The 21,143-nt window shown below is 37.1% G+C and overlaps 1 protein-coding gene and 1 long non-coding RNA gene across 3 annotated transcripts; one reads left to right on the forward strand and one right to left on the reverse strand.

Annotated features, from left to right (window-relative positions):
* Nucleotides 1-150: 150 nt before the first annotated feature.
* LOC131772577 (cGMP-specific 3',5'-cyclic phosphodiesterase) lies at nt 151-18,006 on the reverse strand. The gene is made up of 22 exons (XM_059088512.2): nt 17,247-18,006; nt 14,609-14,698; nt 12,848-12,916; nt 12,509-12,598; nt 11,776-11,916; nt 10,849-10,913; nt 9,838-9,901; nt 9,564-9,611; nt 8,947-9,022; nt 8,460-8,527; nt 8,266-8,358; nt 7,912-7,962; nt 7,387-7,533; nt 6,765-6,872; nt 6,247-6,356; nt 4,646-4,733; nt 4,187-4,287; nt 3,553-3,694; nt 3,128-3,202; nt 2,325-2,408; nt 2,109-2,208; nt 151-669 (listed from the first exon to the last, which is right to left on the reverse strand). Exons 1-22 carry the CDS (start codon nt 17,865-17,867, stop codon nt 491-493), a joined length of 2,610 nt encoding a protein of 869 aa, XP_058944495.1. The 5' UTR covers nt 17,868-18,006; the 3' UTR covers nt 151-490.
* LOC131772578 (uncharacterized) lies at nt 5,601-12,308 on the forward strand. 2 transcript variants are annotated; one of them, XR_009339263.2, is made up of 4 exons: nt 5,601-5,688; nt 8,274-8,368; nt 10,871-10,924; nt 11,778-12,308. It is a non-coding gene; the product is annotated as an uncharacterized lncRNA (long non-coding RNA). The 2 variants fall into 2 exon arrangements; XR_010718907.1 differs by lacking the exon at nt 8,274-8,368.
* Nucleotides 18,007-21,143: the final 3,137 nt, after the last annotated feature.

A 21,143-nucleotide genomic window follows, 5' to 3' on the forward strand; every position in this document is an offset into this window, starting at 1 on the left:
TTCACTGATTTTATCTGAAAATGTCAATCAATTGTTAGAAATTAATACTCATAGTGAGTTCATTCAGTTATTCTTAATGCCAGTCAATAAACAAAACAAAATATGAAAAAGATGGACAAGAAATATAAAAAGAGAGAAAAAACGTTCTGTAAAATTGAGTAAAACTTTATTGTAGTTGCGTCATATTGTTATTTCTTTGTACAGAGTAAGTCCATAATGCTTAGTATCACATTCTTATTAACAGGAGAAACAATCAAGTCTTCATAAATAAATTTGTAGTAGTTACGTTACTTAAATAAATTGCACTGGCAAACGAAGTGAAAAAGCCAACAATTTAGAAATTTAAGTCTTAAACATTTAAGGGATTGGGAGTAGACCCAAAAATTATGTTCCATGAATATAAAGTACTCGTAGCCTCTTAAATGAGACAAAGCAAACGAGCACTATGTAAATAATTAAAATTTCAATTAGTGCCATGGAAACAACTATCTTACAAGATACTACATGTTTTCGATTTCTTGTCTTTGTTTCTTACTTTTCCCTCACTAGTTGAATCTTTTGTTTGAGAAACCTTACGTTCTGGTGTTATTAGTTTATCGTTTTTCTCGGCAGCTAAGTCCTTGTTATTGTTATTTGCATCGCTGTTGTCTTCCTTTGAGTCCATCATTGCTAAAAAATGAAGAAAGAAAATTTGTAATCTATCTACAATACAATTCTAGTTACCTCCAGTAATAAAAGAGTATGCATAACTGAAGTAGCAGGAATGCTATTGACAACAAATAGCACAGTAATGCTTCGACCCGAAGAGTAACAGTGATCATACGGTGCAATGATTACATTGGGAGATGGAGGCTAAATCACTGGAACATTTTTACTTGTCTGAAAAACATCCATACTCTGTAAAAAGGGTCTGAGGTACACAGCTTGTGAGCCCTTGGTAACAGGTCCATTGACATATAGACACAAAAGATCCATCAGATCATAGGAGTGCGTGGCCAAAATAGAATGAACTTATTCTCTAACTATTTTGATTAATGGTTTAGTCACCAATCCTCCATACAACGAAGGTTGGCATTCTGATTAAAGATTATTATCAACAAAGTAGTATTCTCTATGATATTCCTTACGATTTTTTCGATAAAATGTGTTATTATCACGCCAATCAGAGACTGATCGGGGCTTCGCTTGGGTACAATAACACCTTCACACGTATTGAATATGAAACGATCTTTGCAGTAATGAACACTACTTAAGCAGTAGTGAAAATAAGCCCTGAAAAAAATTCAGGACTGTGCAGGATTTGACCCCATGACATCTGCGATACCAATGCAATGCTCTACCAACTGAGCTATGTGAAATGCGGATAAAAACGTGAATATGAACGCGATCTTCGCAGTAATGAACGCTACTTGAGCAGTAGTAAAAATAAGGCCTGAAAAAATTCAGGACCGTGCAGGATTTGAACCCATGACCTCTGCGATACCAATGCAATTCTCTACCAACTGAGCTAACAAGCCAACTAGGAGCTGGTTGTTATGTTGGTTCCATAAAAACCCGTTAAGTGATGAATAAATGACAGTGAATATATCAAAATCATATATGTGAAATGCGGATAAAAACGTGAATATGAACGCGATCTTCGCAGTAATGAACGCTACTTGAGCAGTAGTGAAAATAAGGCCTGAAAATAATTCAGGCCTGTGCAGGATTCGAACCAATGACTTTTGTGATACCGGTGCAGTGCTCTACCAACTGAGCAAACAAGCCAACAGAGAGCTAGACGTTATATTGGTTCCATATACATCCTTTAAGTGATGAATAAATGACTGTGAATATGTCAAAATCAACTTCTTCACTTCAAAATCGTGTGTGTTTGCTCGAGCATGAGGTATATTGCGCTCCACAAGACGCTTTTTCTGTCACGACATCCAGTGAAGAATTATGTGCAAATAGACGATGACGAAGTAGTAGGCAAACTAGACAGCTGCAGGATGGAGTAAGCAATCAAAAAAGCCAACATTTAGCCCCCGTCCCCCCCCCCCCCCCCCGTCTATCGTCTACTAGCCAAGCACTCCAACAAATGACAATAGTATTGATAGGGTTCCAACCTTCCTGAGTGTTCTTATCCGCCAAGGCCAGCCAGTTGTTTTTGTTGTTAACACATCCATCATAAAGAGGTTTCAGACAAGGTTCCAAGTCATAAAATAACTGCGGGAAAAGAGCGCATTATAAAGCTAGGCCAGATGACATCACGACATTAAGTTAAGTTCAAGGCAGATCAACTTAACAGTTTACCCTTTACAAAAAAAACCAGTGAACCCTACCTGATACACCGGCATACAGATGAAGTCGATAAAACCAACTTGCATCTTTGGGAGCTCATCTTTCTTTTTCCTATCCATCATTGGCTATAACGACACCATAAATGTAGGTAAGTAATTTTATATGAAACTGTACAGAATGTGGTTCATATGATTGCTGAGAAAATAAATTTCATACCTAGTTCAGAACCTCAAAGGGCCACAGAAAACAATTTTATTTAACTTTAAAAATGATAAAATAGATCACTTGTCTGCGGAGAAAATACCTGATTCAAGAAATATTAAGTTCTTACTAAACGAGCGTGAGAGCCGTACTGAGGATTATTGACTTGAAGTCGAGGCAGTACGGAGCGAGCGTAGAGAGGTCCGTCCAAAAAATACCGAGGGCCAATATTCCCTTATGCGACTCGAGCAAACGAGGTTTGTAAGTAGTTCATTATACGGCACTCGGAAAAAACTTGCTTTGAATTTCCCGGCTTTTGCGAACGAAATACACGCCTCATGTCCGTCTCCGTGGAAAGGGTCCGACCAAATGAGAACCAATCAAAACGCTTTACCTCAGGACTACCTTGCCATACAATTTAATTGAATTGTACGACACTTCAAAGCATAATTTTGTGATGGTCATATAAAAATAGATCTACCGTTCACACCTGAAAGCATAATTTTGTGATGGTAATCTACAGACAGATTTACGGTTTACACCTCAAAGCATAATTTTGTGATGGTCATCTACAGACAGATCGACGGTTCACATCGTGAAGATCGCATCTTCCTTACAAATTAATAGGTTACATGATACTTACAATAGGTTCAGAATTGAGTTGTAATCTCTCCAGGTCACCTTGTTCGAAAAACTCGCTTGCAACTAGCTCAGCTACCTGTTTAAAGATTTACGATTTTAAAAAGCCTTCACAAATTCTATTCAAAGGCGACCCATTTTAAAACCCAGAATTGTATTCGAATTCGAGGATCAGGTCAGCGGCTACTCTCGAACCATGTTTTGGTGTGGATCCCGCGCGAAAGAAAAGTCTCAAGCCAGCTCTAACAGTTATTTTTTCTCGAGAGCCCACGTATCACAGCAAGACTCGCGAAAAAAAGGCAGAGAGTAATGAAACTGTTGGTGAAACAACCAACACGCTTTTTCGATCCTATGCGACAAACATAAGTACGGTGTGAACCTCTGCCTTTGTCTCTCTCATTGAACACATCTTAGAAGGATAATTCAGACCTGCTGTTGGACGTTCCACGGCTTAGTGATGGCTGCCACATCACAAGCTGTCATCATCATTGCTCTTAAAATTTCAAGGTTGGATTGTGTAGTCCAGTCAGTCGAGTCTGAATGTACAATCTGCTCAAAATTGCCTCTCTTCCTGCAAGATATCCGACTTTAAATCAGTACTTGTGACATGCTCAGCAAACCGTTGTAGATTCCGACGAGTGAAAGAAACAGGGCTACACTAGAGTTCGTGGGTAAACCGAATTTCGAGATTTCATCTAACTCATGGCAACCAGTAATATCACAATAGATGTAACTCGACTTAGAACCAGAAATGGTGTAGCACGTTCCTGTGACAGTTCCCATCTCAAACAAAGCCATTAATTATTTTGTGTGATAACCATTGGCCGAACCAGGGATTCATTGCAGCTTTTACAGAGTCCGTCGAAGTAGATTGAGTTGTTTTGCAAATTGAGTACTATTCTTTATCTTTATGTTTACAACAAATCACCCAAAACAGATGGTCAGTTAACAACCAAAACAAATTAATTGTGAAGTATACATCATGCTGCTCGACAGCATTTCATGTCCAGCCCTAAGATGATGAAAACGATGAAACAAACGTAGCTTAATAAAGTTTACTTACTGGAAATACAGCGCAAGGTCTGTGGACAAGATGGCGTGCTCCAAAATCTTGATTGTTGCTCGATAATCATCTGGTGACAACTCCTCGAATATATTGTTTCCCTTCAAAACGATTAAATAAACTACCTTAAAGCAGTGAAAAAGTGTGATCTAAAATGACGCATTGTTATGATAAACAATTATATCCTATCAAAGCGTCGGCCGGCAGTTGAACGGAAGTCGGCTGCCTTAAGGGTCACAGTAAACACATATTGGCTTAGGAGTTGACAATCCATCATAATGATGATAATAAGAATAATAACAATGACAATAATCATAATAATGATGATGATGATGATGATGATGATGATGATGATAACCATTACAAATTCCTCAAATATTGACTTCACTGCAGTTAATCTCCATACTGCTGAATACCAGCTCTCACAAACCTTTTCAGCCACAGAAACAGTGCACTTACCTCTGAATTTAAGATCATAATGCAGTGATCAAAATGATGGTGTTCCATGGTGGAAGTGCCGTACAACTGGGCCAGTGGAGATTCTGTCCTATCATGGAAATGACATGATAACTTATAGAAAACAATCAACTCTCTCTAAACGGGCAATCTCGTAAGCAACCAGTATATAGGGGTTAAGTTTATAAAGAAACTGTGGTGCTGCATTGGTGGGAGAGTACAACAAGGTAATTTGGTTTTATCAACTGAGTTGATAACGTAAATAGGCCACCATGAATTTTCAAAGCTGACGTTTCGAGCGTTAGCCCGTAGTCAAAGCGAATGACGAAGAGCTGACGCTTGAAACGTCAGCTTGGAAACTCTTTACGGTGGCAAACTTATTTTATCAACAATAAACTAAGGTGTTACAAAAGAAGATAGAAATTAGAACCATTGCAAGTAAAGAAATTGAGTATGTAATTCTCGGACACATATGTAAACAGGCCCTTACACATGGAGTTGGGAACCCCAGGTAGGTGAGGTAACCCGCCTGTCCATATACTTTCTTATTTTTTTCTTGATCATGTTCACATGATAAGAGGGCTGACCCGTCTTGGCGGGTTGCCCGGTGACAATTCGCCATGTAGACGTCTCAAGGTGGGGTAACCCGCCTACTCGGGGTCTCGTTCATGGCAAAAAGCTCCAAAGCGAAACACGTATGTTTTTAAACTTTTTACATTTCCCAGCCGTCTCATGGCAGAAACCACCAGAAACCACAAAGGACACACAAGGAGTATAAAATGTTCACATTCGGAATATTTAGCGTTGTAAATCGACCATGTTTCAAACTATTTCGTATAATGTATTAAGTCAATGGTTCCTCGCGTAACCTAACACCGCGTAACACAACGCGTGACGCTTTCATGAATAAATACATACGTGTCCAAGAATTAATCTTTAGTCTTTCTCGAGATGTGAGCTTTAGACGCCCATGCTCAAACTCCCTAATTGCAAGCGTAGCAACAACCTCAGGAAACCTCACCTCAGCACCCCGGGGTCGTAAGATTGTATGTAAACGTGTTTTATTTTTCGACCACGGCTAGGCGGGTTACCTCACCTACCTGGGGTGAAGCAACAAACATCGCAACGATCGATGCAATCACAATGGCGCTTGGACTTCGGACTTCTTCGGAAGGATAGATCTCGAGTTCGGAGCCGACTAATTACGACTAATAACGAAGAGTCCACTCCAATTTGCATATCCCAAAGTGCCCATATCAACTCGTTGCTACGCTATCGCGCATCACGAGTTAAAAACTCCAAGAACAATTATTGCTTTTCGTCTTTATTATTGCTTCAGACGTCTTTTCTGGTTTAATCAGCAAATACACAGTGTACTGTAATATACATTTAGAGTGCATTACCTGATTTAAAAAATGTTCCTACTAGAGCAACTTTGCATACTTGCATACATGAGACCAGAACCAAACAGATTGCAATTACAGTGCCTTAGCCACTCCACCATGCTGTCTCTAGCGAAGTATATAGGTATGCTCCTTATTTTTGTATACTATGGTAAGGGTTTTCTTCCTTCCATGCTTTCACATACATCTCTGTTCACTTACTTTGTTTGAAATGCATTATTGGTACCACGATGATCAAGATCATGACAATAACATGCAATGACCAAAGCAAACACCTCCAAATCAGTGAAAAACCTTCTCATGTTACCAGTCTGTTGAACAAAAAATTAATAATAATAATTATGAAGTCATGCATGTTTATATCAGCTTTGTTGATGAGGATAACCAAATGAGTTCTGTAAACTTTTAAATTGAAAGACCTCTAAGAAATTAAGCCAAATGCTCATTCTAACTCATGTCTCTATTCCAATTCCATGGAAGCCTTAAATATCAGAAATAATTCTCACTTCCAATACTTAAATTTATTCTCTACATTGTATAAGAACAAACTTCACACCTCTAATTTACCCATAGCTTATACTGCAGTCATCTCTATCATATTCTATCCAATCCTTCAAGGGGAAAATCTGACAATAGCACCAATGGATGGATCACACCCTCATAACAAAGGTTGAAGACCAAACTTCCTTAGAAGTTGCAGTAAACAACTATCAACTCACTGTAATCATTGTAAACATGCTCTGTGCCACATTAAAGGCGTGTCTCCAGTTGTGATAAATGACAGGTCGATAGTTTTTCTTTACACTCAGTAACCATCTACAGAGTGTCTGAGACAGTACAGAATAGAGAGATCAAGTCAGCTTTGATTCCTCATATTGGAATACATTCATTAACTGACTTAACATTTAATACAATCATAATATAAAATATGATCCAAATTCCACACCAGACAGTAACAATTTATTATAATAATTATTTAATAATAATGTATTTCTTATTAGGCACAAATTAACATCTGAATATTATCAAAGGCAACTTGTACACATACATATATGTATGCATATATATGCATGTATGTATGTACTGTATGTACTGTATGTACATGTATGTATGCACTAGCTGTCTGACGAGCACTTAGGCACGAAACTCAGAGTCATAGAGAATCAATTGGTCCTCTTTAATTCTTTAACTTATGTGTACTTAGCTCTGCTACCACAGCATTGAGCACTTTATGCCAAGGTAGACCCTATCCCCTCATTCATTTATATATTACACACACACATGCACACACACATATAATATATATATATAATTATATGAATTGTTTACAACAAAAGTTACCAGTTGCTTTGTGTGCACAGCATTCATGAAATCAAGCTCCTGCATTAATTGTATTGATGCAAGGATAGTGTCATCATCTGTCAATTCAAAGTCACTGAAGTCAAAAGTGTACAGCTTGAAATCATTAGCAGAAGGAATTTCCTGACTCTGAAAAAGAATCAAAATCTTTCAGTAGCATTGGAGACCAGAAAAACACAACAGATTTTTGCCTTGAACAATATTAGAAACTTGATAGGTACTGATCAAATAAACTCCTCCTTCAACAGTCACTACACATATCCACATCAATTTTTTCACATTCATTTGAGTCATTTTGCAAAGTTATTGATAACAGAACTAACATAAGAGAAGTATAATAAAAAATTCTTCCATTCCATCCTGGTGCCATATATACATTGTGCATATACAGTGTATGTCAGAAAGGAGATACTGTAACTTAAGAGAGTAAAATTAATTCTTCCATGTAAAAAAAACAACAACAGAATTGTAAGAAGTGTTTTTTTTTAAAACAAATTGTGTAGTTACCATTATTTTATTAACTTCTGATTGCTGAGCTGAAGCATGGTATGACAACACCTGGAAAAATGAATGTTTAAAAATTAAGGCTGCAAGGCTCCACAAAGGCTTTCGTATAGTTTTCAAGATAGAGATAGGGCAATGTTTACTTTTATCAGTCCTTCATGCATTTTTCAAGTGTACAGGAAAAGATATACCCTATATTGTAAATTTAGATCTTAAAGAATTTCCATTTAATACTTCAGCTGCATATGCATGTAATTGCAAATTTTAACCAGAGACCCTGACTTCACAAGCTGTTCCAACCTTTAATTTAAAGAAGGTTGAAAAAAGGTTTAAGATGATGACAACTATATACTGTACCTCCATAGCAACAGACTGCTTAGCAAGCAGCTTACAAGCCTGCTCATACATCAAGGCATTGTGAATTCCAAGGCCACAGAAGATTGCAAATGCCTGTTGGAAGGTAAAGATTACTCAATTAAATGTAACATGACACTAAAATTAAAGGAATTGACCTCTTCAGAATATTGTCAGTTAAAAAAAACTCTTTTTACCTCAAAAAGCTTCTCATCACCTTCAGTAAAAGGTTTACCACTGTTCTTATTGAGCAACTGTGCAACACCTACATAAATAATAATGGTTCAGTGGAATTAGTACTATGTCTCCCTTAACAAGAAATACGAACCAAATCAATCATAATGACTGACCACGTATTCATGAAAATATTATTATAAGCTAGATCATGATGAATTAAAAATTATTGTTTTTTATTAACTTGGGACAAAATTTGAGATAAGATGGGAATAAAAAGAACACTACAGCTGTTTTGATAAAGTCTGATGGGGAAAAAAAAGTGCAGAAGTGCATACGACAACCCCAGAAGGTATTGTGGGTAGTTTCCAGATCACCATTCTTTGACCTCCAGATTTAAGGGAAATCTGAGAAAATGTGTGATTGATCTTGTGTAAGGAAAGATGTACTAAATTCCAGCAGTTCCTCAAACTGAAGTGGCTTAATTTAACACCAAATACATGTACTTGCCTACAATTTTCTGCTGTCTGTCAAAAATTGGCATACAAAGAATAGACTTTGTCTTGAATCCACTTTCAATATCTCCCTATGAAAGAAATCAAAGGCAGCATTACCAAAAACAAATAGTATATAATTTTTAAAAACAATGACAACAACAAAGAAACACATCCCTTTTTTAGAAAAAAAATTTAATCTTGTTTTTATTTGACGCAAAACAATTATTTATAATATGTAAATTTTGGTTGAATCAGAGAACAGATTGTGTCAATTGTATGACAATTTTTAATTTGGTGGTAGGCTTAAAGTTGAATGCAAACATTTTAGCATGTTTAGATTTACTATTAATGATTATCATAAACCAGCCCTAACTGAATTGAAATTTCCCAAATACTGTACAAAAATGTGTGCAAAAATGACTCTTGAATTAATAACTAGTAAATAAATAATTAAATAAAGAAAGAGAGGAGAGAGAGAGAGGAAAAAAGAAAGAGTGAAAGAATGGAATGAAGGAAGAAAAATATACGCAAACAAGGCTAGGCAATTGTAGACAACCAGGCATTCAAAAGAGAGAAGATGAAAGCAGCAGTTATTGAGTGACTAGGGTCATTACAATTTATTATACATACCTCTGGATTAAACCGACTGTCAGCATAGGCATCAGGAATATTCAAAGCCTAACAACATGATTTAGTAATTGTTAATTTCATTATTTTTTTGCAATTCCAATAGTGCAAGTAACAACTCACTATGATACAATTTGCTTGAATTCAAGTTCTTGAAGTTGAGAAAAACACATTTTGTATATTGTGTTTTACACAGAATTATGATATCACTTAATTACAATGATGCTAAAATCTTTACTTCTTGTCAACTCCATACTTGTTAAAAGGAGGTCAATACCTTGCCAGAACTTCCCACCAATGAAGCAATACCAGTGTTCATTGACCAATGAGTTTTACTTGTCCTGCAATAAAAACCAAACACCATTGGTATAAGTGATCCTTGACACTGAAATTAAGTAAATACATAAGCACACATGCTGTGGTATGGCATGTCAAGGGTGTCTTAACTTTCTTTCAGATATTCACATACAATGAATTTGATGATCAAAACAAAGGCTAACATACAGAATTTTGTGTGGATTTTCCAATCAGTTTCATGGTGTAATATATAACTGTGAATAACTGTGTTATGCTTTATGCAATGTACATGTAGGGTAATACTGCTAACGTGGTTAATGAAAAGATGACAACTGAAAAAAATACCCACAAACATATAGCAAGCCAGTCCTTTCTGGAAAGTAAACAGATTGTTACAACTTACCACAATAATCAAATAACAGATCTGAAGTGAGCACAAATCAATGTGTGACAAGTTCACATTCAAGAAGTAATGACTTTCCAGTGCTTAAGAAGTAGTCCACATATGACAATCTTTATTTTCCAAAGAAACCTCTTTTGCTTAAGGAAACAAGTTAAAAATTCTGATGGCTAACTTGTTCTGTTAAATGGGGCAAACTTTTTGCGATAATGACATTCTACAGATGGTGGGGGGGGGGAGCAACTTTGAAGACAAAAGCTTCATATACCCTGTCACTTTAACCTATATTGCAAGAAAGAGATAAGCTCTGAGAGAGTGCACTACTTTCATTTGTGAGACATTTCCCAAGGATCAGAAAGAACTGTTTTTGAGAAAATATAGATCTGAACCAAGTTATCTTATGTTTGGTTTTCAGACATGACAATTAGCATGTCAAGGAAACATGTCTATTTCTATGCCTTATTTAGTAAAGGAAAACCAGCAAACTCATAGCGATGTGTAATTCAGTATCCTACCATTTCATTTAAAACTATTCAGTCTAAAAAATAAAATTGAAAGAAAATAACAACATAAAAGCTTCACTGAACTTACTTTGGTCCTGTATCATCAACAGCTCCTGGGTGAAGATCAAAGGCCTTGGAAAATATGGTCGCTTGCTATTAAACAGGTAAATAGTTTTACAATCAATTACTTTACACAAACAATGTTATTGATCTTCAGGATCACAAATGTTGAGAGAATAATGTACATGTCATTGTGCTCAAAATTTGTCATCATGTCCCTAATGAAGACACAGGCTTAAATTTTTGTCTTTTGCCTATATCAAAACATGTAAAATCTGCATTAAATAGATGACTGAGCTTTAAATTTATGACATATCTTAATCTAATCAACATTACTCATGTAATCAACATTACTCATGTAAACAACATTACTCATCCTGACTGTGTGCAGGACACATGCACATATGAATCAGTGGTAGAGCAATACAGTGCAAAATAAACTCAGGAGAGGGAGGACTCAGACTTTCTGCTACATAAGACAAAAAAGACAAATTTTGCCATATAAGACAGATAACACTGAACATGAGGTCACCATAGAACCTCTACCAAAAGTGGTGCCCTCTTAAAACTGGTTCCACAGAATAGCAGACAAAAATATTTGAATAAATACTTTTCAAATCAAAAATGATATTTCATGGAAGTATAACCAAGGTTGATTTAGAATATCACTGAAATAAGGTTCATTTGTTTTTGTGTTAATGTGTGAGCTTGGGATATTCCTAACTCACTTGCTGTCTCCAGTAGCATAGTACAACTGAATCCCCATCTAGTCCTGAGGTTACTCTATCAGTGAGAAGAGATTTTTCATATCTGGCATCCACTAATTACCTGACTGACTATTTATCTTCTGTGATGGTGCTTTTCACCCTCAGTAACGAGGTAAAGTAAGCAAAACAAGATTAACTTTTACATAAAACAAACAAGAGGAAATAATATCTGCCTCATATTCACTTACAGTTTCGCAAGACTCGTCCCTGAGGAAAACCATACATCTTTCAACATCAAGTAATTGTTGTACCTCAACCATAATGTTATGGACACATGTATCTAGGTTACTCTGCTCTTCAAATATTCCACGTGCAAGTTGAAGAAGGATCTACAATTCAGTCGGTACACCACATGGCAAACCCAGATCACAATTTGGTTATATAACAGTATTGTGCAATTAAAGTAATGTGAGTGAAAATCGGCAATATCTGTCAATTCAGGGCTTTAAAAAAAAAATGACTAATTTTAGTCCACCAAAAAGGTTTAAAGGAAAGTTGTTGATTTTTTTGCGATAGCAAAGAACAAACATCACGGATTTCGCCCTAAGCACTTAAGCACCATACGAGCTCTGAAGAGCTCTGTAATGGCCCCGTAGAGTTAGCCAGTTGTTATTACTTTTCTTCATTACTCTATTTACAATCTCAACGTCAACGGTATAAAGGTGAATACACACGCTTTTCACCGGACAATTCCACTCTACGCTGAGAAGAAAACAAACCATCCACCTGATTGAAAACAATCCAAGGCCTCTCATAAGACGGTATTGTAAGCACCCAACATGTCCCCTCCCAGCAAAACACCAAATCCGAACAATTCCAACTTTTCACACCTTCAGTAAACTTACGTACATCAGCTCACATAGCTGTCAACTTTACTACACATCTGATCTATCCTGAACGGCACCTGTTCCTTCGCAATACCTGATTTCTGTTGTACTCCTGTACGGAAATTTCGAAAAGCTGAGCATTTGTAATCCCAATTCCACAAAAAGTTAGATAATTCTTGAAAACCTAAAATTGAGCGAAAAAAGAATGTTCAGTTTGTGTTTAAGTCTTATAGTGATAATTGCGGATTTACAACGTGCTATGGGTGCAAGTGGGACACCATGAAGTGGTGCTGTCAAACAAGAAAACCTCGAAAAATTATCAGAAAGCGACAAAGAAAGATATTTTCAATTTTTGAAAAGAACAGCGCTAATTCATCCGCTATGTTGATATATTACTGTATTACTAACCATTTTTCGCGGCTCAAAGACTTACCTCTTCGTCCTTTTGAGTAAACTGGTGTTTACCTGACTTCTTGTTTATGATCTGCGCTACTCCGATTACCTGTATTGTAATGAATAAAAAAAAAGATGAGGTTGGCGATGAATTGAGGAGAAATGCACTCGAAAGAAAAAGGCGTTTTCAGCATTTTTCGCCATGGGCCTGTTTTCATCGTCTTCATTTTTTGATGGTAATCCGGATTTATTTTGAGTAAAGAACTCTTATTCATATAAGGGTCCCCAATATGATTCTTCAATATCGCGATCCCGACTAAAATTTTCTCTCAATTCCGTAATCCCGATGGTTGATACCGGCCAATCACGATCCCGATCATACAATTTTGTCTTAGCCCATTTCCTAAACCTAGAAGGACCTTTCCAGTCAGTGATGATTTTCTTAACCAGCATTGATCCGTTGAAGTCTATGGTCACTATCAGGTATAAGTGTTTCCTCTTGTTTTCTTGTTTTCTGTTTTCTCTGTAACAATTTTCACCAAAATGATGATATCGTTCATATTAGAAGTTTGCAACGTCTTGCAGGAATAACGTACGCTAGTCACGGTAACGACTTCCTTTCATCAAACTTCGATCACGGACAAACGTAAAGGTACAGGCAGTCAGTATCAAAGAAACGAATAACAATTTCTACAAGTGCATAAAATACAAAAGGTCACGGTAATCCCTTAGTTCCATAACAAAGGAGATAAAGAAAAATTAACTGAACACAATTCTGCTGTTGAAGCGAATACTTCTTTCGAAGTAGAAACCTCTTCCGAGGTAAAAATCAGCCTCTCGTTCCAAAGGTGGAATGTCATTATCATCACTCGAGGAATCGTACTCCAATATTCCATCTTCCTCTTCGCCTTGTTTCCTGCTGTTTTCTTGCTGCTCCTCGAAGTCAGAGCCATCGTTGTTTCCTGTCTGACAGAGAGCTGACGCACTGCTGCAACAAATGTTTACGCCCAGTCCCTAATCTTCTGTACGCTCTGTGGTGCCATCAGCACAGGTGATAATGGTTGAAATGGATGGTATGGCCGAGAGGATCCTGGCACGTTCGGGTACAGGATACCAAGAATTTGGATTTGTAAAATAGTACGCCGCTCAATGGGTTGTCCTCATTGAGCCTTCTTTGGCTACATTTCCAAGGTTTCTTGGGTAATCTAACACCGTGAATAGTTTATCTTTGTGACGCACAACCGAGTAACTATTCTTCACATCTAGTGTCATGTTACTCAACAGGTCATATCGGTATAATTCTTAGACTTGCTAGAGGTTTTTCAAGGCCGTTAAGTATTTCAATTGACACAGTAGTCTTAGATACCACGTAACCCTGTGGGCTATTTAGGATTTTTGATAAATTGGCAACTTAGAGAGCTAGAGAGCCTCTGCGCCTGGTGCTTTTCATGACTGAGAAGATCAATTTCTCCATAAATTTTCGTCAACGGACATCCCGGTTCTCGGTTCGTTTAAGTGATTATTTCCCGAATCCTGCCCCTCAGAATCGCCGATTCCCGTGTTCCATTCATAATAGCAATCCCGCATCTCGCTCCCTTCTTACTTTAAATTCCCAGATCCCGGCCTTTAAATAAACCCAATCCCGGATCCCGAAAAACTTATTGGAGACCCTCTCATATTGTCGATGTGGCTTCCCTCTGTTTCCCTTTTTTTTTCTTTTTTCTTGATGTTGTTCAATTGATCTCCATCAAGTCTGGTCATTAGATTAAAGGATGGAAAAAATAACCAAATGTTTTTTTACCTCGCCATCATGACTTTTGATCGGCATACATAGAATACACTGTGTTCGGTAACCAGTGGTCTTGTCGACTTCTGAGTTAAATCGAGGATCCTAAAAAACAAATTGCATTAATTAATTGTAAAAAAAAAAAAAAAAAAGTTAATTGAGGTAGACGAGACGTTTCAAGCTTTAGCTATTATGTCGAATTGAAGTAGATAAGTTTGCCAGTAAAGAGGAAACTTAAAAAAATTAAATGAGAAGCGTTTGTTGATCCCAAGGAGAGCCACGGTGTGGAGCACAAAGAAGTACTGCCAATTGTGCTGTTGCTTTGTGAAAAAATTCTGTAAACCACCATGTTCTCGAAGGAACGACGAGAAGATTAGACTTAAAAATGGCCGCTATGAGGTATCTTCTTCCCTGCTTCTTTTGTCCCTCGTGTGTTGGCCAGAGCCATCGTTTGGCCATGGTCTCCTCTTTGTCTCTCCGATATGTGACTGTTTACTCAGAGGGCACATTATGCAGACATTTACACTGGTGGACGTTCGAAAAAGGTCAATGCCTTTGATCGAACGTTTTCGCTAGAGATGTCACATCAATAGTGTTTTGACTTAATAGACAAGCTTTACATTGCGCGCGCGAGAATCTACAAGAAACTACTTGTGTGTGAGTGCTACAAAAAATTCACCTTAAAAACTGACAGCATCCTTGTCTCGAATAAGAAATAGTCTAGGTGTTCATTTTGAGGTAGTTGCAAGGTAACTTAAATAACCTTTTCCACGACTGAGCAGTACTGTGCAATATTCATGGATATATAGTAACGGCGTCTTCTCGGAAATCTAACTTTTCGTCATCCTTGTAATGAAAAAAAAAATTACCTCTTACTGCTTTGGTTTTCGTAACAAGAGCAGTAACCGGGATCAGTCTCTTATTCAAAAGCAAAATGCATACAAACGCATTTTCTTGGGATGGTGCCATACCAAGAAAAGGTTTTTTCTTCAAGAACACATCAAACTCTCTTACTTAACGAATGAAAGCGGCGATTTCGTGTACAAATCATTTAACGTTGGTTCAAATAACAGGTTTCACATTCTTTATACGGTATTTATCTATGAAGAGTTCTCGTGAAAGGTCTGAGAGATAAGTTAATCCTACTTATCAGCTCCCATTAAGAGACAAATGAATTTCCTTAAACTGGAATTACAGTATTTTATTAGTTACTAGAATTATCGACATGGTTTAGAATCCTTTAAAATAATGCGAAGGTTAAGCAAAACGATCAGAGCGAGATAGAAACAAGTGTCACAGCTAATAGGTTCATACGAAACAAAAAGTGAGATTTGTCAGCCAGTGCGGAGATTAATTATAAGAATCAAATATTTTGAACATCATTATGTTACATTTCCTTGTTCCACCGGGTGTGGCCTTCTCTGCCTATTTAGTTGTGATGAATGTATGAAGGGAGTTTTCACTGCCACTTGCGCCTTGTCGATGTCGGGATCAGTTGCGGTGAATATTCTGACAGACTAGAGTTAATTGCCGACAAAATGAATAAGTCGAAATGTGTATGTGTATGTGTATGGGAAAAATAATCGTTTGTTCTCGTTAGCGATCGTTGCAAGTCAACACCGTGAATGGGCGAGACCGTGAACCAATCGGTAGGAAATTTTTGGGGAAGGCTATTTAGGAATTTGATAAAAGTTTATCATTTTTCTCTTAGGCGGTATGATGCGGTAACGGTGATAGAACAATAGTTTCTACAGCGAATAAATCATTTATGTAAATTATTTAAAATAAAGACTTTATTAGGGGATCACTATTATCATACCAATGACATATGAAATATTTGTAATGGAGTAAAAAATAATTTGAACAAATGAGAATCTCATGTGCAAGTAAGATTTCGATCCACATAATTATACAATAACGGAATGAATTAAACTTTCTTATCTTGTCTTCATTCCTCCTCATTGACCTTTGAAAGTGTCTTAAGTAATATCATCACGGCCAAAATCAGTCTTAATTGGCGGTTATTCACGTGAGTTGATGTGTAAGACCAAGTCTAACTCTTGGGGGTGTTATCACCTCACATCCAACAAAGAGTTTTAATTAAGACTTTAGCGCCTCATTGTGCCAATTGTGTGCCGTTAGACACCACTGGTTATTCTGAAATTATCTCTCACGATGCTGCTTGGGAGAGCAGCCTAAAAGGATAATAACAATGAATAAATCTGTTTTTTCTCTGCGACATCTGATAGGTATATAAGTAGTACTGCTCCAAAGCAAAATGCTCACTATAGCTGGAGTTTTACGAATGTATGGTTTCATCAACAGTATCGCTGTGTAGGAACATTTACGTATCAAATTTCATTACTTCAAAAACTGTTTCTGAAACAATAAGTATACTTTTCGTCACAGCAGTGCAAGAAGTGGCGTTTGTTGATTTTAACTAGCTTTGTTTACTCATTCGAAAAACAGTATTTCCATAAAAGTTAGTCAGAGCTCTTCTAGAAATTGATAACAAGTACAAGTTGTTGTAAAAGTGTTTCCCTGGTGAACCATGGGGGGAAACAAGCAATCGTTTTATTTCAATATTCTATTTCTCCACCAAATTTTTTGCGATTAAAACAATTTTAAAAAAATAAAGCTTTCGTGAACTTACCGAATATGCGTCATTAATGTTGATAGTTTCGCCCGTAGCAGCCGTATGTCCCGCAATACCAACTCCTAAGGGAACGCAAATTTCGTCCTTCTCCAATCGTAATGACTCATCGACCGTGGATTCAGATGTCACGTCGAAAAGCTTAGATACTAGAACTTTATTTCCACGCGAACCTCGTACAAGAAAAAGCGAGCAGCGATCAGCGTTTGTCAATATACTAACGTTAACAAGGATTTTGTGGCTCAGCATATTTATGTCTAACTCGTTTGCGATGTCTCTTATCAGTTCCATAAACAATTCTCTTTCATCCAAATCTCCGAGGTTGGATTTACGTCGAGGTGAAGAACGTTTCCGTTCATCGCGAGCCGATCTAAATATTGAGTTCAGCTTGTCATTCTCGAATTCGCCATCTGTTTTGAGAATTAGCTGAGGTTTGATGCTGTCTCTCTGAAGATGGTTCACTTGCATAGCCCGTGAGCCAGGTCTGTGCGATCTACTGCTCATCCAGTGATCGACCATAGAGGAAGTTGCCTTTCGCTCAAAGTAGCTCTTAGCAAAATCTTGATGATCATCCAGATATTTCTCAACAAGTTCATTGCTCAACGGTTTGTCGCTCGCCATAACGAATTTTCTTTTGTCGATGACTTGCACCTGCTCTCATTTTAATGCGCCAACAGCTTCATTGCCTGACATTAGTTATTGGTCTTCAGAGCTGAATGGTTTTTTAGTCCAATCCATGTCAATATTTCCGCCAAAGTGTCTTTCTAAATGATGCACTCATCTAAGTAAATTGGTCTGACGTCACAATAGTTAATGATACATCTATAACCTTCCACGCGCGTTTTTCGCGTGATGACTCTTTTCTCGGCCTAGGTTTCGGTACAGAAAAAAAGTAGTGAAGTTAATGCTATCATACACAAAAGAATTAAAACAGTATTGGATTTGTCCTTTTAAAGACTCAAATTACACCATGTTGTCACTGTCACACCTTTAAAACTCCTCTATTCATCATGTTTGAAAAAACAACTGTCAACTCGCAACTCGAAAGATTAGTCTCGATCTTAAGTTCTTAAAAAGCTTGAAATCATTTTGCATTTTGGTTTGTTTCTCAAATTGACCTCAAGATTTTAATCTTAAAAAAACTCGATGGTTTCTCAGCTTACGAGCACACTCTCTTTGATGCTATGACACGGGAGACACCCACGCGTTTTGAGCCGGCGAGCGACGTGAAAGCTCGAGTTTCGCAGGGGTTTTGACACACAAACCACTCAAAGTCCTCTCGCCGGCTAGAATCTCAATGGTTTGTTGGCAATAACGATCGACAAAACGGTTCTTACCCCGCTATTTTTTGTTTGATCTCGTTTGTCAGTTTGTTTGTTTTTCGGGCAGACCTGTCTGGTGTGACTTCGACTGCTTAGACTTTAATTTGACAACGTCTTAATACACAGAGTAAGCAAAGAGTCACAAGAGTTTGAATACCCCTTTAATAGACATGGTGGATTTGCCTGAGAGCAGGCCCTGATTATTGACATTATTAGCTTTGCCGGACGTGCGTTCCTCTGCCACATGTTATTCGACTTATTACCATACCGATGGCATATGAATTATTTGTAATGGAGTAAAAAATAATTTTGGACAAATGAGAATCTCATGTGCAAGTAAGATTTCGATCCAAATAATTATATAATAACGGAATGCATTAAACTTTCTTATCTTGTCTTCATTCCTCCTCATTGGCCTTTGAAAGTGTCATTATTAATATCTCCACGGCCAAAATCAGTCTTAATTGGCGGTTATTCACGTGAGTTGATGTGTAAGATGCCATTACCTTACTTCCAATAAAGAGTTTTATAAGAAGTCAATCACATTTCAACTTAATTAGTGACATAACCCGACTACAACTCATTAAAAGTGAGAGGTGGTCGCCTGCTGGAAGTTCCAGCTTTATGGTTGGTATTTCCTTTACAAGAAGACTTCTAAAACTCGTTTTGTGAATTAATTATGCATGATTTCGTCTTAAAAATGCCACCGTCTGATTATAATATTGTTTGGTCGAAAAAGAGGTCACGAGGCTTTCCTTCAAATCGTATGAGTCTTATGAGGCCGAAGTAAGAGAAGACAACAACTTGATTACAACCCTGGTGAAACAAGTTCTAGTTACTACTCCAATAAATGATGATTAATAAACACGACCATTATATGGGATGCCATATAAGTGCCTGAGGAACCAGTGCTTTACCAGAAAAAAACTCCGAGCACTCGAAATTAGAAAAATTTTACAGCAGATCAAGGCCAAATTCATTAGCCACTGAAGAAATCTTCTAGATGAGAATCTAATTCCTTATTCAAAAAGGTTCGAAAATATATATTCTCCATACACTCTTCTTCCCTACCATGGCCACTCATGTGCAATGTTTAGCAAGAACTTTTAAGTTGATCATATAATTTTATTGATTTTTTGAGTTGCAGATATTTGCATTTTTCATACATCTAATATCGGGAGGTGGAATGATGAGATACTGAAACCTTTGAAAATTTATACGTTGTAAGTTGTTTATGAGTTGAACCATCTAAAGTAATTAAACTTCAATTTTTAACTTAGTCTGTGTTTGGAGATTTCGTTTGCTGGTTTAAAGAAGGCTTTCCTTTCACTAATTTCCATGTCGAAGATCTCTCCATCTACATCATCTTGAAGGGTTTGGCTCAGTCCTTAAGGATAACGGTTTTTTTCAGTCTTTAAGAGCCAAAAAAGTCCGGCGCTAATGTTCTATCCAGGTGTGGCTCCAGACAATTCGTAAATTGGGAATTTTTGTGGTGTTTTCCATAGAGAGAAACTTCGGGTTGCTTATTTGTAATTATGTGAAGGTTCGTTATGAATTAAAGTTAATCGGTTTTGTATCATAACGTGTTTATGTCTGGATTAAAAAGAAAGTATTTGAAAGCAGTTGAAATGTCGCCTAAACACCTAGCTTTGAGAAAGGTCTAGCATTTTACAAACTACTTAGGAAACTTTCCAGTAATGGCGTATTGAGAACGTTCGTGTTAGGACCATCCCCTGTCAGAGAATGGTTGTCGAATGACTGAGATTTCTTTGTTGCTGAACAGAACAATGGCCTTTTCATCTGCATATTTTCAGAATTGGCATTTAATCTGGCTGAAGAAAGGCAGTGTATTTCCATGGAAAAACTGGAAGTTTTGATACGATTCTTTAAATCGTATTAACATGCTTAAAGAAAGTTTAAGCTGTTATGCCTCTGTGAAAAAAAAGATAGAAAGATAACGATTCCCAATTTTCTTCGCTAAATTAAAAAGTTGTGCCAGCCAACCATGATGAAAGATTTCATCTCAAAATCTACCCTAGGTATACGGATAGCTCCCGTTTTTTTAATTCTGACGTACGTAGACATTCTCTTATATTACAAAGAAAACTGAAAATTTTCCCCGGCGTAGGATCCAACAGTGCAGTAAGTTTTGACAGTGAGTACAAAAGTAACGACAACCCAAGTGATTTAACTAGAAGAATCTTTAAAAAGAGCATTCAATTCTTTGATTTCCACGCATTCATACTGGCCTCTAACTACTGTAGCTACTACAACTCTTCTTAAGTAACTGTTCTCCCTTAATACTCCAATATGTAAAATATGTTTCGTTCCTTCTCTTCAAAAGAAATACGACCACTTTTCCCTGTTTTTAAAAGAACCACATTGGTTGTCTGACAAGTACAGGATTGAGTTCAAGATTTTAATTTTACAAGTAAGGAGCTATAAGCGAGTCGGATTGGATCGCGAAGAATTACAACGAAAGGTCGTTAAAACTGTCGGTCTTTGAGCTAAGATCGCGTATAGAGGACTGGAACCGAGGTCTAGAAAAAATTAAAACCGTTTTAAAACATCATAT

The sequence above is a fragment of the Pocillopora verrucosa genome, chromosome 1, assembly GCF_036669915.1.
Source record: "Pocillopora verrucosa isolate sample1 chromosome 1, ASM3666991v2, whole genome shotgun sequence".
Taxonomy (NCBI): Eukaryota; Metazoa; Cnidaria; class Anthozoa; order Scleractinia; family Pocilloporidae; genus Pocillopora; species Pocillopora verrucosa.